Genomic DNA, 17,262 nt, shown 5'->3' on the forward strand with positions numbered 1-17,262 from the left:
GTTCTTCACCCTCCCATCCATCATCCACCCACCCACCCACCCATCTACTCACCCACCCACTCACCCTCCATCTACCCACCGATCCATCCATCCTCCATTCATCCATCTCTCTCTTTTATCCATTATTCAACCATCATTTCATGTGCTGTATTCGTGCCACCTACCCCAGTTGTCTAGTTTCCACCCCAGGAGAGCCATCCTTCTAATGGGAGGAGGCGTCCTGCCCCTCACTGGCGGCCTGGCGATGCTGTGCCTGCTCCCTAGCCCCGTGTTCTGCTTATTATTGGTGCTCATCGCTGTCTGAGCATTCTTGCTCCCGGGGTCCCCATTTTCTGTCTCTCTGCCCTTTCCCAGGCTCCGGGGCTCTGTCTAGCTCCTGTCCTTCAGAGACATGCTCCCTGACCAGGTCCTTGAGGAAAGTTGTGACTGTCCTGTGCCCAGCTCAGACTGAGACCGACTCACATGTGACAAACACCTTCTTGCAGTGGGATTTTTCCTCCTGAAGCTCAAGACACTGGGACAGTATCTCCTTGGGACATGAGAGCCCTCGGGGGGTCTTGCCAGCATCCAGCACGTGATAGGACTTGACGCTGCCGCACTGTTGCTCCCGGCACACCTCTTTCCACCGTGCTGTGACCTTGGCCGGGGAGCTGTCACACAGGGACGCCCACTGCTCACCCCCATGGCGCACTTCCACGACGCCTTCACACATGCTGCTGCCCCCCGCCAGGCGGCTCTGCACCTTGGGTTGGAAATCTGGGAAGGGAAGCAATGGGAGATGAGGGTGGAGGCCTGGCCCCGACCCTGCGTTCTGGACCCTGGGGCCCTGTGTCCCTGGGGAAGTGAGAACTTGGCAGGGAGGAGGCACCAGGTGGAATCTTCAGGCCAGGCCACCTTCCTTCCTGTCCTTCCCTCTTTCTGGCATCCTCTGTGGCTCTTCCCCTGACCAAGCCCTGTCCCTGGTGCCTCTGGGCAGCAGCTGGTGCCATCCTGAGACATGGCAGCACGGGCTAAGGAGGCTGGCAGTGTGGCCATGCCTGTGGGCAGCCACCAGCAGGAGCTGGTCCCATACCAGGCGGAGGTGAGAAAGCAGGGAGAGAGGCTCCACCTGGGTCCAACTCCCTCCCAGAGACATCCTCTCCTTCTCCTGCTGCACCTTGGGAAGAAGGAGGGCTTTTTAGAAGAGGGAAACTGAGGCTCCGGGTTGGGAAAGATCTCCTGCAGTTGGGACAGGTCCCACTGCCCAGGCCCTGCGCCCTGAGGGCCTGGTTTTCAGGAGAGGGGGCCTGGCCCCAAAGAGACACTCATTCAGGCTGGATGTGGTGGCTCACACCTACAATCCCAGCACTTTGGAAGGCTGAGGTGAGAGGAGTGCCTGAGCCCACAGGTTCGAGACCAGCCTGGGCAACTTGGCGAGACCTCATCTCTACAATAATTCAAAAAATTAGCCGGGCGTGGTAGCGTGCGCCTGTAGTTCCAGCTACTTGGAAGGCTGAGGTGGAAGGATCGCCGGAGCCCAGCAGGTTGAGGCTGCAGTGGCCAGGAGCATGCCACTGCCCTCCAGCCTGGGTGACAGAGTGAGGCTCCATTTCTGGTCTGCCAAGACGGGACCAGGAGTCCACAACGAGGCCTGTGCGTGCTCAGTTTAGAGTGAGCTGTGATCTCACCAGCTTTGGCCGGTTTCCATAGCAACATCCACCTTCAAAGCCCGGTAAACCTAGGGGGAAGAAGCTTTAAAGGCAGGAACGCAGGGCATGGTTTTGAGGGTTGTCGCCTGCAGGGAGATCCCTGCTGGGTGTGCCAGTGGGGCTGAGGTGCCCTCCTCCTTGGGCCGGGAGACCCTCGGGGGCTGCTTCTGCCTGGGGGGGTAGCATGATACTAGTTCACACCTAGGTAAAGGGTTTGGGGATGGTCCTGTTTGCAGGCTAGCCGAATGGCCCTGAGCGATTGCTTCCCAGATCTGTGAATCCCAGATCTGTGAATCCCGCAAATCACTGGGCTCCTTGCTGAGATGTGGATTCTGATCCAGAAGATCTGGGGTGGGGCCAGAGTATCTGCATTTCTCACCAACTCCGGGTGATGCTCGTGGTGCTGGCCCAGCAGGACTACACCTTGAGCGGCCAAGACCCTAGGCCCTAGAGTGACCCTGCCTGAACAGAAATCCCAGCCAATGCTCTGTGATCCTGGGCAAGAAGTTTAATCTCTCTGAGCCTCTGCTTTCCTTGCTGTAAAAAAGGGATAATAACACCCGCCTCCTAAGATCCTCGTGAATACTTTAAAATGCCCTGGAGTGGTCCCTAAGCTCTTGGTAAGCACAGTCACCTTCCATGACGGCAGCCACCACCTCTGGAGGCATGCCGTGATTACTCCTCTTTAGTTTGAACTGTGGACTGTCCCCTCAATTTCCTCCACGGACCCTGCTTCGGCCCCTTGGGGGTCTCACAGACTCAGTCTGACCTGCCTCCTCCCCTCACCCACACCCATATCGCCATTCTCTTTGTTTTGTGGGCCCGTGGCTAGGGACCCTCTGCAGAGAGCCCTCTGGGGCCTCCTCTGGTCTCTCTCCTCTGCCGGACCTCAGGGGCCTCCCACCCCTCACCATCCTCCAACCTCGCCTTTTGGGATGCACAAACTCCCCTCCTGCAAGGCCAGCCCCTCCATGCCCTCCATCTTTGGCACAAGACACGAACCCCACCGGCAATTGTCTCTCTTTTTCTCCCCTAAACCCACGAGGAGAACTTGCCTCCTCCTGGAAGTCTTCCTGATTTCCCTTTCCCTTGGGGCGGCTGGACCAGTTCCCTGGGGCTTGGTCAGTGTTGCTTGGGAGAGATTCCCAAGGCACTGCGTATCCTCCCCACCCCGCCCCGTCTTGCCCTCGTCTTCTCCATGGCGCCGCGTGCCCTGCGTAGTACCCAGGCGTTCTCAGGAAGCACGTGTTCTCTGACCTCCTGGGGATGCTTGGATAGGGATCAGGGCCGCAGAAGGCCCCCATGGGGCCCGGCCGGGTCTCACTCACCCGAGCAGGCCAGGGTGAGAGCTGCCCCCTGCTTCTGGGGCTGGATTTTCCTGAAGCACTGTTCCACGGAGGCACAGCTTGCATTCTGGATCTCCCATCGAATGGGCAAGGGTCTGTGTCCCCCGGCCTCGCCTAGGTCTTGTGCCCCGGCTGCCTTGGACCCTGGCAGATGCTTCAAGAAGGAGCCACACTGGAGGGCTTCGCAAAGCAGGTTTCCAAGCCCTCGGGCCTCAGACTGGCCCTCGTAGCTGACGGTGCCGCCCTGGCCGCCACTGTAGAACTCGACCACGCCGGTGCAGTGAAGGTCCCCGGGCCTTGGCACCAGCCGCAGCCTGGGAGAAGCTGGGAGAGGAGAGAGCAGGGCGGGCGAGCCAGCCTGAGTGCGAAGCCTTCCTCAGCACCACACGGTGTTTCTTGCTGTGTGGCCCCAACAGGGACTGATGCTGACGAACAGCTGGCCTTGGGAGGTGGTGAGGTCCCAAATATTGCACGGGACACACTTAAACTAAAAGTTCCCATGTTTGGCGGGGTGTCATGGCTCATGCCTGCCATTCCAGCACTCTGAGAGGCTGAGGAGGGAGGATCTATTGAGTCCAGGAGTTCCAGACCAGCCTGGGCAACATTGCAAGACCTCATCTCTACAAAAAAAATTTAAAAAGTAGCCAGGAGAGGTGTATTCGCTCCAGCTACTCAGGGAGGAGTGCCTGACCCAGGGATTCGAGGCTGCCTTGAGCTCTGATGGCGTCACTGCACTCCAGCTTAGGGGACAGAGTGAGATTCTGTTTCTAAAAAAAATTTCTGGCTGGGCATGGTGGCTCACACCTATAATCCCAGCACTTTGGGAGGCCAAGGTGAGAGCCTTGCCAGAGCCCATGGGTTCGAGACCAGCCTGGGCAACTCGGCAAGACCTCATCTCTACAAGAAACCAAAATATTAGCCGGGTGTGATGGTGTGTGCCTGTGGTTCCAGCTACTTGGAAGGCTGAGGCGGAAGGATTGCCGGAGCCCAGCAGGTCGAGGCTGCAGTGGCTGTGAGCGTGCCACTGCCCTCCAGCCTGGCGACTCCCACTCTAAAAAAAAAAAAATTCCACGTTTATCTGAAATTCAAATGTAACTGGGCATCCTGGGTTTTTATTTGCTGACTCGGACTCTCTGGGAGGGTCAGACTCCTCTCACCTGTGGGCTCTGGAGTGGTGGTGGGCGGGGGGCTTGTGGGGGGCGGTGTCGTCGTCTGGGGCTCTGCAATGAGACATTCTGGTGAGACGGGGCGTGGAGGGGAAATGGGGGTGAGGGGCAGACTGGGGGCAGCCAGCAGTCCGGAGAAAGACGGCCACTTGCCACATTCGGTCCCCTTGACCCACACCCAGAGCCTCCTGTGAGGTGGGCGGTACCAGCCACCTCACAGACGGGAGTACGGAGGGTCAGAGGAGAGCGATGATGTCGGCCAGGGCAGACCAGCTCACCTTTCTCATCCTGCCAGGCAGGTGCCAGCTGCCAGCTCCCCCGCTGGCATGGGGGTCTTGCGGGTGTTATAAACCAGGGACACCCTCCCCCTCCCACAGATAGCAGGGGCTCCCCAGATCGCAGGCCCTGGGCAGCCTCCTTGGGGCTGGTGCCCAGGCCGGGTGCCCGTGTGGCTGTGGGGTGGGGCCATCACCCACCTAAGCAGACCAGGCTCAGAGGGGGGCACTGGTCTGGTCCGACGGTGCAGTTGGAGAAGGTGCCCAGGTGTCCGTGGCAGATGAGCTGGTTCCGGGGGGTGTTCAAGCGGGAGAAGGGGGCCAGGATCACGGCCTCCCTGCAGCCCAGCCGTCGGCAGATGTTCGAGACCTGGTGGGGGTCCTCCCAGCGAGAGGGGCTCCTGCCCCAGCTCTGGCTGCAAACCGTGCTCCACGAGCCCTGGAGGTGGACCTCCAGCTGGCCCTGGCACCGCGAGGAGGAGCCGGTGAGCTGCCCCTGGAAATCTGAGGGTCAGAGAGGAGGTGGAGGGGTCAGCTGGGAAGGGCTTTCCCCGGGACCCCCTCACTGCCCCTCTCGGGAGACCCCTGCCTAGCCAGGGCCCTCCCGCCCTGCTCCTGGTATTTCGTCCCTTCTGGGCACCGCAGGGGCTCCCCAAGATCTCAGGCTGGGGTGCTCCGGGCCCAGGTAGCCTCCAAGCTGGGGGGGATGTGGGGCAGGGGCATCCAGATTCCAGAGCCCGAGGGGAACGCGGAGCAGAGGGCGATGTGTTGTCAGCACCCACTGGCCAGCAGTCACCCCTCCTGGAATTCTGTCTCGGCAGGCCTGAGACAGGGCCCGATGGCTGGTTTTTTAACTTTAAATAAAATTAAAAACTCATTTTTAAATAAAAACTTTAATTGCAATTTAATCAAAGTTAATTAACACTTAATTAAAATTTAAATAAGTACTTAAAATTTTATTTAAATAATATTTAGGAGCCGGGCTCGGTGGCTCAGCCTGTAATTCTGCACCTTTGGGAGGCTGAGGTGAGTGGATTGCCTGAGCCCGTGGGTTCGAGACCCGCCTGGGCAGCAAGACCTCATCTCTACAATAAATCAAAGAATTTAGCCGGGTGTGGTAGCGTGCACCTGTAATTTCAGCTACTTGGAAGGGTGAGGTGGAAGGATCACCAGAGCCCAGCAGGTTGAGGCTGCGGTGGCCGGGAGCCTGCCCCTGCACTCCAGTGTGGGCGACAGAGTGAGACTCCAACTCAAAAAAAAAATTTAGTATAATAACATTTAAATATTTATTTAAATCATATTTAATAGAATAATTTTTTTTTGAGTTGGAGTCTCACTCTGTCACTCAGGCTGGAGTGCAGTGGCCACTCCTGGCCACTGTAGCCTCCACCTGCTGGGCTCCGGCAATCCTTCTGCCTCAGCCTTCCAAGTAGCTGGAACTACAGGCATGTGCCACCATGCCTGGCTAATTTTTTGATTTATTGTAGAGACGAGGTCTCACCAGTTTGCCCAGACTGGTCTTGATCCCGCGGGGTCAGGCAGTCCTCTCACCTTGACCTCCCAAAGTGCTGGGATTACAGGCTTGAGCCACTGTGCCTGGACTAATATAATAATATTTAAATAAACATTTAAGATTATTATTTAAATATTTAAAATTTTACATAAATACTATTTAATATAAGAATATTTAAATAAACATTTAAGATTATTATTTAGGCTTGGCTCGGTGGCTCAGCCTGTTATTCCAGCACTTTGGGAGGCTGAGGCGAGTGTATTGCCTGAACTGGTTTGAGACCACTCCAAGCAAGTTGGCAAGACCTCGTCTCACAATAAATTAAAAAAAAAAATTAGCCACGTGCGGTAGCGCACACCTGTAGTTCTGGCTACTTGGAAGGCTGAAGCGGAAGGATCACGGGAGCCCAGAGGTCGACAGAGTGAGACTCCAACTCAAAAAAATATATATACTACTTAAATAAATATTAAATAAATATAATTTAAATGATATTATTTAAATAAGATTTAATTAAATTGCACTTTAAATCAATGAATTTTAAAGAAAAACTTTAAATAAAATGAAAAACTAATTTTATGGAGGCACAATTTATGTCCAGTGAAATGTACCTGCATGTAACCACCACTACTCTAGGTGGGGAACACTTCCATCGCCTAGAAAGTTCCTTCGTGCGGGATGGGGAGGGAGGAATGAGAGGGAAGAGGTCACTCTCTAGTTAACTTCCCTGAATCCAGCCCCGGGCAACCACTGATCTGCTTTCTGTCACTAGAGATTGGTTTTGCCAGTTCTACAATGTCACATGAATGGAGACAGTGCGTGGGTTTTATTTCAGTTTGGTCTGGCTCCTTTTGCTTAGCATGCATCTGGGATTCTTCTGCGTTGTTGCATGTTCAAGCCGTTCATTTCTTTTGCTCACTGAGTGAGATTTTCTTGTGTGGAGACACCCTGCTTGTTTCACTCTTTGGTCTGTTTCTGGCCTTGCCTACTGTGAATAGAGCTGCTATGAACATTTGCACATAGGTCTTTGTGAGAGCACGTGTCTGTTTCTTTTGGGTAGTACCCAGGGGCGGAATTGCTGGGTCATGGGGAGGGACGCGGCTTGTGTGATTTTATTTTTTAAAATTAGGTTTTATAGCTGGGCTCGGTGGCTCAGCCTGTAATCCTGCGCCTTTGGGAGGCTGAAGTGAGTGGATTGCCTGAGCCCGTGGGTTTGAGACCCACCTGGGCAGCGAGACCTCATCTCTACAATAAATTTTAAAAAATCAGCCGGGCATGGTAGCGCATGCCTGTAATTCCAGCTACTCGGAAGGCTGAGGCGGAAGGATCGCCGGAGCCCAGCAGGTCGAGGCCACAGTGGCTGGGAGCGGCCTCTGCACTCCAGTCTGGGGGACAAAGTGAGACTCCAACTCAAAAAAAAAAAAATTAGGTTTTATTTTATTATAGCAATGTGGGGGACAAGTGAGGATTAACTACTTAAGTAGGCTGCTTGGAGGTGAAGTTTGGGCTTCCAACTGGCCCTCACGCCTCCGGTATAGGACCAGGTACCATTGTGCGATCTTATAAAGCTCCATGAGGGGAAAAAAAATAATGTGAGTGTGTGTGTGTGTGTGTGTGTATGTGTGTATTTGTGTGAAGGGCGGCTAGAAGGACATGCAAGAAACGAATAAACGTGGTCGTTACCTAATGTGTTGGGGTTGGGGGGGCAGGACAGATGGAGGTAGAGCTGGATATAAAAATATAGGAACAGAACTTTTTATATTTTTAAAGTTTTGAGCCAGATGAATGTGTCATCTAGTCCTGAAATTTTAAGGCTGTAAAAGGCTCTTCCAGGTGATTCTGGTTGGAAACCACAGGTCAGGCTGCCTTTTCCTTCAAGCGAGGACACTCTGGGCCAACGCACAGGGCCCGTGCTTGCTGCGGTCACTTGGCGAGTTAGAGGCAGCGAGCTAGTCTCCACATCTAAGGTTGGTTGACCGCTTCACCAACTTTTTGCCCAGCGACCTGGCTCATGACCTCCTCACCAGGGAAGAGACTTTCTTCCCACTTCATTAGGTGGGGAAACCAGGGCTCAGGGAGTCAAGCAGCTTGCTAGAGCTTGGCGCTAGAATGTCAGTGCAGGATCCAGAACCTGGCTCAGGTCCTGCACGGCCCCTGTGGCCCCCTCTGGCTGCAGTGACTTTAGGACACCCTCCAGTCGCATTTCTCCCCAGAGACATCCAGCCTGATGTGATCCCACTCGACGTGAAAAAGAGAGGCCTGTGGTGAAATGAGTGTGGAAACCACTGAGGTAAAGAATGCTTCACATGTTTCTTCACTGCAGGACTTCTCAGGGCCTTTACTGGGCCAGCGTATATCATCGGTCTCCAGTGGGAGATACGGAATTGCCTGCCCTTTGCCCAACATGCTTCAGGAAACCCCACTTGGGAAACACTGGCCTCTGTGATTAAAGTCCAACCTCTAAGGCTGGACCCTCAACACACTTTACAATCCAGTCAGCCTCGGCTGCAAACGTCTTTGACCATGAAGCATCTGGCAGGACAGCGTGGGAGATGGGCCTTGGAAGGTCCATGTATGGGCTGGTATGTTTTCTGGGCATGGTGGGTGCGTCATGATCGTCAGCACCACGAGGACCAGCATTCACGTGCTGCTTATAGCCTGCATACGGGCATCTTAAATGCGCTGTGTGTGCGGCGGGCTTCACTCTCTCGGTGGGGAGATGTTTATGTCGGTGGAGGTGATGGTTTCCTAACCGGCGGGTTCCCCTACGGTCTGATGGAACTGCAGCCCACGCTCCCCCAGCCCCAGGGCTCCCTCCATGGGCTCTTCCTTACCTGGGTCATTCCAGCTGGACCACCCGAGGCAGGAAGTGACTGCAGACAGGAGAAAGGAGGATCAGGAAGTCAAGCCTCTCACCTGCTCCCCTTTCCACGGCCCACGCTCACCCACAGCTGGAGCAACGGCCCTTACGGCCTCCCCCCACCACCATCATGGGGTCCAGGACCAGGGATTTTTATACCACAGAGTGGAATCCCTAAGCAATCATGAATTCAACGTAGTAGGTTGCAGCCATTCATTTTTTTTTTCTTTTTAAAAAGCTTTTTAGGGCCAGGTGTGGTGGCTCATGCCTATGATCCCAGCATTCTGGGAGGCTGAGGTGGAAGGATTGCTTGAGCCTGTGCATTTGAGACCAGCCTGGGCAACATAGACCTTGTCTCTACAAAAAATAAAAAAAATAAGCCAAAGGTGGCGTGTGACTATAGTCCCAGCTACTTGGGAGGCTCAGGCGGGACGCCTGAGCCCAGGAGGTCGAGGCTGCGGTGAGCAGTGATTGTGCCACTGCACTCCCGCCTGGGAGACAAAGTGAGACTCCGACTCAAAAAATAAAAAAAAAGGAAAACCTTTTAATTTGTTTTTATTTTTATTTTGAATCGGAGTCTCAATCTGTCGCCCAGGCGGGAGTGCAGTGGCATGCTCATGGCTGCCGCAGCCTCAACCTGCTGGGCTCAGGCGATCCTTCTGTCTCAGCCTTCCAAATAGCTGGAACTACAGGCGCGCGCCACCACGCCAGGCTAATTTATGATTTATTGAAGAGATGAGGTCTCACCAAGTTGCCTGGGCTGATCTTGAACCCACAGGCTCAGACAATCCTCGTCTCGGCCTCCCAAAGTGCTGGGATTACAGGCTTGAGCCACCGCACCTGGCCAAACTTTTTAAATAAATTAGGCATGAGATTGACTTTTTTGGGGGGTGTGCAGTTCTATGAATGTTAACACACGTATGGATGTTTGTAACCAGTGTCACAACCAAGGTGTACACCAGCTCCATCACCCCACCCCAATTCCTTCTGCTATTCCTTTGTAATAATGCAAACATCAGCCGGGCTCGGTGGCTCAGCCTGTAATTCCGCGCCTTTGGGAGGCTGAGGTGAGTGGATTGCCTGAGCCTGCAGTTTCGAGACCCGCCTGGGCAGCGAGACCTCATCTCTACAATAAATCAAAAAATCAGCCAGGTGTGGTAGTGCATGCCTGTAATTCCGGCTACTTGGAAGGCTGAGGCGGAAGGATCGCTGGAGCCCAGCAGGTTGAGGCTGCGGAAAAAAACAAAAATGCAACCATCAATTTTTAAAAAAATGAAAATGATTAGTACAGAGAGCATCGGAATGCACCGCATTATGAGGGTAAGGTTCACTTTTCGTGCATTGGGGTTGCAATGTAAAAATGCCCTGCATGTTGCTTTCACTCAAAAAACTTTGAACTTGGCCAGGCACAGTAGCTCACGGCTGTAATCTCAGCACTTTGGGAGGCTGAGGTGGGAGGATTGCTTGAACCCAGGAGTTTGAGACCAGCCTGGGTAATGCAGTGAGATCTCATCTCTTAAAAACAAAAAAAAGATGGCGCACGCCTGAAGTCCCAGCTACTCAGGAGGCTGAAGCAAGAGGGTCCCTTGATCAAGCCCAGGATTTTGAGGCTGCAGTGAGTGATGATGGCGCTACTCCACTGCACTCCAGCCGAGACCCTGTCTCAGAAAAAAAAAAAGGTGTGACTTCATAGTTCTAGAGAATGGAGAAATGAGCCAGAGAGGGAAGGAACTCAAGACAGCATCTGCTACATCCTGGTACTCCCAGGGCAGGCTAGGCACGGCAGCATATCTCTTTAACAGCTCTGTTTCTGGAAACGATGGTGGGACCACCCAGGCAGCGCAGCCAGCTGGCTTGGGAGCCGAGGCCCCAGGCCCAGAGGCCACGGGTCTGCAGCCTCTCCCAGTGTAGCCATTTGGAACCACTGCCTCCTTGCAGCCTGCCTGACTGGCCAGCAGGGGCGGACTGGCCCACTGCGGGGCCCTCAGCAAAGTAGCAGCGGCCCCCCCAATCTCTGTTCACTGCCGACTCTGTCAGTTGGGGAACCGGTATAGTATTTAATTTCCATCTGTCTAACTCTTGGCAGTCTTTCTCACTGGGGTGGTGGGTCAGGGAGGCTACTTGATACGGTGAAAAGTTGCGTTTGAATTGCTTGTGAGAACTCATTCCTGGGTGCTACATAGTAAGTGTGGTTAGCTGGGCATGGTGGCTTGTGCCGGTAGCCGCAGTTACTGAGGCAGAAGAATCCCTTGAGCCTAGGAGTTCAAGTCCAGCCTGGGCAAGATACTGTATCTTTTTTTTTTTAAAAAAAGATGTGTTAGCTGGGCTCAGTGGCTCAGCCTGTAATCCCACGCCTTGGGAGGCTGAGGTGAGTGGATTGCCTGAGCCTGCGGGTTCGAGACCCGCCTGGGTAACTTGGCAAGACCTCATCTCTACAATAAATCAAAATACCAGCCGGGCGTAGTAGCGCGTGCCTGTAGTTCCTACTACTTGGAAGGCTGAGGTGGAAGGATCGCCAGAGCCCAGCAGGTCGAGGCTGTGGTGGCTGGGAGCGGCCACTACACTCCAGTCTGGGGGACAGAGTGAGACTCCAACTCAAAAAAAAAAAAAGATGTGTTTAAAAAAGGCTGTTCTGGCCAGGTGCGGTGGTTCAAGCTTGTAATCCCAGCACTTTGGGAGGCCGAGGCGAGAGGATTGCTTGAGCTCAGGGTTCAAGACCAGCCTGGGTAACTTGGTGAGACCTTGTCTTACAATAAATCAAAAAATTAGCCAGGTGTGGTTGTGTGTGCCTGTCGTTCTGGCTACTTGGAAGGCTGAGGCGGAAGGATCGCCTGAGCCCAGCAGGTCGAGGCTGTGGTGGCCGTGAGCATGCCACTGAACTCCAGCCTGGGGTGGCAGAGTGAGACTCCAACTCAAAAAAAAAAAAAAAAAAATTAAAAAAGACTGTTCTTGGCCAGGCATGGTGGCTCATGCCTATAATCCCAGTACTTTGGGAGGCCGAGGTGGGAGGATCTCTTGAGCCTAGGAGTTTGAAACCAGCTGGGCAACACAGTGAGACCTCATCTTCACAAAAAATCAAAAACTTAGCTGGGTGTGATGGCATGCACCTGTAGTCCCAGCTACTTGGGAGGCTGAGGCAGGAAGATCGCCTGAGCCCAGGAGGCTGAGGTTATGGTGAGCCGTGATCATGCCACTGCATTCCAGGTGGGCGACAGAGTAAGACCCAACTCAAAAAACAAAACAAAAAAACAAGGTCTCTTCTTGCCTGAGTGTCCTCAAGCTGGTGGTTGAATTTTAGGGGAGAAGTACCCGCCAGCCCATCCTGCCTCCCAATCAAGGTTCCTTGCAACGAAGTCCTCACGGCCCTGTGATAAGCTTCCCCAGTCTCCGCAAAGTCCCATCATGGCTGCTCCAGGAGTCAAGGGCCTTGGGAGGGGAAGGGTATTCTCACGAACAGGCCAGAAGCAGTGAGCAGAGCTCTGGCCTGGGTGGAACAGGGTGGTCCAAATGTCAATCATCTGAGGTGCTGTAACAGGCAGGGCGGCCTTAGGAGGACGTGGGGTGGACGCCCAGCCAGCGTGGAGAGAGAGGAGGCAGGAGATCCTTCGTTGACCCACCTCTCACCCCGATTTTCACTCCCACCTCCCTCTGGTCCCAGGTCCCCATCAGGAACTGGGCTGTCCACCCTTAGGGAATCATTCCTTTGGCTAAGTCACAAGGCCCATTCAGCTTGAAGTGGCACCTTCGGGGAGGGAGAACCGAGGACCCGCCCTTGGGCACTGTGTGACACAGGATGGGCTTTCAGTTCCTGATGCTTCTTATCGCTCTGCCACTTCCTGCCCGTGGGTCCTGGGAAGCAAGTCTCTCAGCCCGTCTGTGCCTTGGTTTCCCCATCCATAGCGTAGGGGCGAGAGCAGGACGGGCTTCCTGGCGATGTACGGGGATGAGACGGCGTTGGGCAAAGGACTCAGCCCAGGGTCTTCCCGCCCGCGCCCGAGCTGGTGTTAGGGTCCCTGGAGCAGGCTGGGCCTGGGGCAGGTGTGCCCAGGACTGCGGGCGCCGGGAGCCTTCCCAGTGGGAGGACTCCCTGTCCTGTCCAGGGGCACGGAGAACCGGACCGTGGGCTCACCACTTCCCTCTCCCACTTGGCAAAAGTGAGCAGATGGTCCCTGACTTCTGATGGTTCAACTTATAATTTTTCAACTTTACAATGGGATCATTAGGGTTTTTTGTTTGTTTGTTTTGAGTCAGGGTCTCACTGTCACTCAGGCTGGAGGGCAGTGGCACGATCACGGCTCACCACAGCCTCAACTTCCTGGACTTAGGTGAACCTTTCACCGCAGCCTCCCAAGTAGCTGGGACTGCAGAGGTGTGCCACAACACCTAGCTAGTTTTTAGATTTTTTTTTTGTAAAGACGAGGTTTCACTATGTCGCTCAGGCTGGTCTCGAACTCCCATCTCGGTCTCCCAAAGTGCTGGGATGACAGGTGTGAGCCATGGCGTCGGCCTGTCAGGGTATCAAATGAATTTTTGACTTTTGATATCTTCAACTTACAATGGGTTTATTAGGCAATAACCCCATCATAAATCGAGGACCAAGGATATTCTCCAAGACATCATAGTTGACATTCATTATTGTCTGTAGCTACCTACTATTAAGCACCTACTGCATACTTAGTCTTCAAGATGGTGCATGACAGATATTATTGTTAATCTTCTGGCCGGGTGTGGTGGCTCAAGCCTGTAATCCCAGCACTTTGGGAGGCCGAGGTGAGAAGATTGCCTGAGTCCAGGGGTTCGAGACCAGCCTGGGCAACTTGGCGAGACCTCATTTCTACGATAAATAAAACAATTAACCAGGTATGGTAGTGCATGCCTGTAGTTCTGGCTACTTGGAAGGCTGAGGCGAAAGGATGGCCTGAGCCGAGCAGGGCGAGGCTGTGGTGGCCGGGAGCGGCCACTGCACTCCAGCCTGAGTGACAGAGTGAGACTCCAACTCAAAAAAAAAACAACAAAACACTTCCACACCCCCACCACGTGAGCTGAGTATGTTCATGGTAAAAATGTCAGGAGAAGACGAGTGCCCTGTCTAGGATGATGTGGCTAGCCGGGACAGGACCCGGATTCGAACCACGAGTCTGACTCCAAAACCCCAGCTCCCTGATCTCAGCTGCCCAAGCGCACCTCCAAGGTGCCGGGTTAGGAGACGTGAGTTGAACATGGCCTAGATCTGACCCTGAAGTGCTCCAGCAGCCAGACCCTGGGGCAGGGCTGGGGCCTGGCCACCTTTGCAGATGCCCATGGAGCAGCCCAGGCCCTGCTTGGGGAACACGCTCAGGAAAGAACATGCTGGAGACCCCGGTGAAATTCACGAAAGGAAAGAGCCCGGCTGAGGAGAAGCATCTGTGCATCCACAGTGCCGCGTCCCTCTAGGTGCCTGCCGTGGTTTCTTTCTCCTTCCTCTGTCATCATCACCGTCACCGTCACCATCACTGTCACCGTCACCATCACCATCACTGTCATCAACACCTTTCATGCTTCCGGGTCTTTTTATACATGAGCTCTCTCAGTCCTCCCCACAATGCTATGAAGCAGGTTCTATGATTTCGGTGCCCATTTCATAGATGAGGAAACAGAGCAGTTAAACAGCTTGTCCAAGCAGCTATGGAGTGCTGGACTTGGTTTCCAACCCCACAGTCCAGCACTGCGTCTCTGCTTTTGCCCCCTGGGCCAAACTGCCGCTCACAGGAAGCCTGCCATGGCCTGTCCTGCATTTAGACGACCCTGGTGTGTGATCCCTACCAAAGGAAGTCAACTTGAGATTCTGTGCCGTCGGTAAAACATGCCTGGGGAAGACTTAGCTATGCCCTGACTGTGTGATCCCGGCAAGTTACTCAACCTCTCTGGGCTGGTTCTGTAAAGTGAGGGAGTTGGGGTCCACGATCTCTCACTTTACTCTCGGTTCAGACGCCTGTGATTGCTACTTAGTTCCTGATGAGTCTCAGCGGCTGGTGGGTGGAGGGCAGAGGTGGACAGCGAGATGCCGGCTGACTCGGAAGCATCCGGGGTCCTTATTCTTTCTGCTTGTCCCCAAATACGTTCAGGCTTTGGTGGTCCAGGCCTGTTTTCATTCTTTGAGCTGCTTCTCGCAGGGGCAGACTGACATCCTCTTTCCTGACTGTGCTCAGGGTCGCCCTGGGCCCCTCTGGGCTACAGCGGACCCCTGCCCCATCCTTCCTGGACCCCTGCAGCCTGGGGCCAGCACTGCCACATCTGTGGACAGAATCCCTGAGACTCTGTGGATGAGGAGGCAGCCATGGCCTGGAAGCGTGATGCCATGTCCTCACCCGCCGTCTACACCCACCCCGAGCAGCCGGGGCTGGGAATGGAAGCTCCCTGGCGGGGGGTGGGGGGTCCTTCCTTTCCCCGCCCACTCTCCTTGGGACTCCCACAGTTAGGGCTGGGATGAGGTAAGACCTCATCCAGACACACCTGAGGGATTAAGAGGGCTTTTCTTATTTTTGTCATGGAAAATGTTCTATTTTTAGAGATGTCACCTCTGGAATTTAAAATAAGCAGTATACTGATTTTTTTTTTGAGTCGGGGTCTCACTCTGTCACCCAGGCTGGAGTGCAGTGGCACACTCGTGGCCACCCCTGAGTCGACCTGCTGGGCTCCGGAGATCCTTCCACCTCAGCCTTCCAAGTAGCTGAGACTACAGGTGTGTACCACCACGCCCGGTTAATTTTTTGATTTATTGTAGAGATGAGGTCTCGCCAAGGTGCTCAGGCTGTTCTCAAACCCATGGCCTCAGACAATCTCCTCACCTTGGCCTCCCAAAGTGCTGGGATTACAGGCTTGAGCACCCAGCCAGCAGGATATTAATTTTTAAAATGGTTTTGTTTTATAATACAGATTGTCTTTAAAATTTTTGTCTGTAAAATGTTACTAGTTGTGCTGGGTGTTGTGGCTCACACCTGCAGTCCCAGTGCTTTGGGAGGTTGAGACCAGAGGATTTCCTGGATTTGAGACCAGCCTAGGAAACTTGATGAGACCTCGTCTGTACAATAAATCAGAAAATTAGCCAGGCAGGGTAGCATGCACCTGTAACTCTGGCTACTTGAAGGGCTGAGGGAGAAGGATCCCCTGAGCCCAGCAGGTCGAGGCTGCAGTGACTATGAGTGTGCCACTGCACTCCAGCCTGAGTGACAGAGTGAAACTCTAAAAAAAAAAAAGAAAAAATTTGCTAGTTTTAAAAAACATTCGAGTAATCCTAAAATAATTTTGGGCGGCAAGGGAAAGGATGAAGTAGCCGAATTTTTATCTAATCCAGCCAAGTAAGTAAAAGTTCATAGGATAGATTGTATAAAACCAAAGTGATGAGAAAACATTTCAGCTAGGGTGGAAGGCTTTTTCACATGCCTGAACCCCAGTCTCATCTCTGCACTAGCGCAGACTTCATTTCCTTTTTTTTTTTTTTTTTTGAGTAGGGGTTTCACTCTGTCGCCCAGGCTGGATGCAATAGCACGATCACGGCTTACTGCAGCTTGACCTACTGGGCTCAGGCGGTTCTTCCACCTCAACCTTCCAAGTAGCTGGGACTATAGGCATGTGCCACCATGCTCGGCTAATTTTTCATTTTTTTTGAAGAGATGAGTTCTCACTGTGTTGCCTAGGAGGGTCTCAAACTCCTGGGCTCAAGCAATCCACCGACTCCAGCCACCTAAAATGCTGGGATGATAGGTGTGAGCCAACGCACCCAGCCTTGTTTTGCTTTCTCAACAAAACCCAAGATCCAGAGCATGGTGGTACATGCCTGTAGTCCCAGTTACTTGGAAGGCTGAGGCGGAAGGACCACCTGATCCCAGGAGGTCAAGCTGCAGTGAGCCGAGATGGTGCTATTGCACTCTAGCCTGGGCGACAGAGTGAAACCTTGACTCAAAAAAAAATGAAGTCTGTGCCAGTGCAGAGAGGAGACTGGGGTTCAGGGATATGAAAAGCCTTCCGCCCTAGCCGAAATGTTTTCTCACCCTGGCGGCACTGGCTGTGCCGCCACCAGCTGTGGGCCGGGCCTCGGGGTTTGCCAGTGCCTCGGCAGCATCCTGCCATTGCCATGTGTCTGGAGAGCCCTGGCTTCCAACCCATGGCAGGGTCTGCAGCGAAACGTGTGAATTTTCACACTCAGCGGATGCCTCGAGACTATAAATAGCCTCCCATTTGTTCAGGTCGGGGTTTGCACCAAACGCATCTGCCAGAAATTTACAAATGTATTTTGGGTTTTGGAATCGCAGAGGAACAAATGTTCATGGACTGCATAACTAATCCTGTTTTACAGACTCCAAGGCTGCCGCTGTGCACGGGGGTGAGTTCCCAGCAGGGCCAAGCATGGCCCGGACCAGCCAGCTTCAGATCCTGAA

At 53.7% G+C, this 17,262-nt stretch overlaps 1 protein-coding gene across 1 annotated transcript in view; it reads right to left on the bottom strand.

The window, feature by feature from the left end:
- The window catches only part of CD5 (CD5 molecule), a 23,490-nt gene extending 6,536 nt beyond the window's left edge, over positions 1–16,954 (bottom strand). The window contains exons 1-6 of the mRNA XM_021707560.1: positions 16,876–16,954; positions 8,739–8,858; positions 4,677–4,979; positions 4,192–4,254; positions 3,017–3,358; positions 463–756 (exon numbers count right to left, since the gene is read on the bottom strand). Coding sequence (XP_021563235.1) covers positions 463–756; positions 3,017–3,358; positions 4,192–4,254; positions 4,677–4,979; positions 8,739–8,858; positions 16,876–16,954 — 1,201 coding nt within the window. The remainder of the gene's footprint in view (positions 1–462; positions 757–3,016; positions 3,359–4,191; positions 4,255–4,676; positions 4,980–8,738; positions 8,859–16,875) is intronic.
- Positions 16,955–17,262: the final 308 nt, after the last annotated feature.

Source organism: Carlito syrichta, unplaced genomic scaffold (assembly GCF_000164805.1).
Source record: "Carlito syrichta isolate Samal-C Ts95f unplaced genomic scaffold, Tarsius_syrichta-2.0.1 Scaffold120490, whole genome shotgun sequence".
Classification (NCBI taxonomy): Eukaryota; Metazoa; Chordata; class Mammalia; order Primates; family Tarsiidae; genus Carlito; species Carlito syrichta.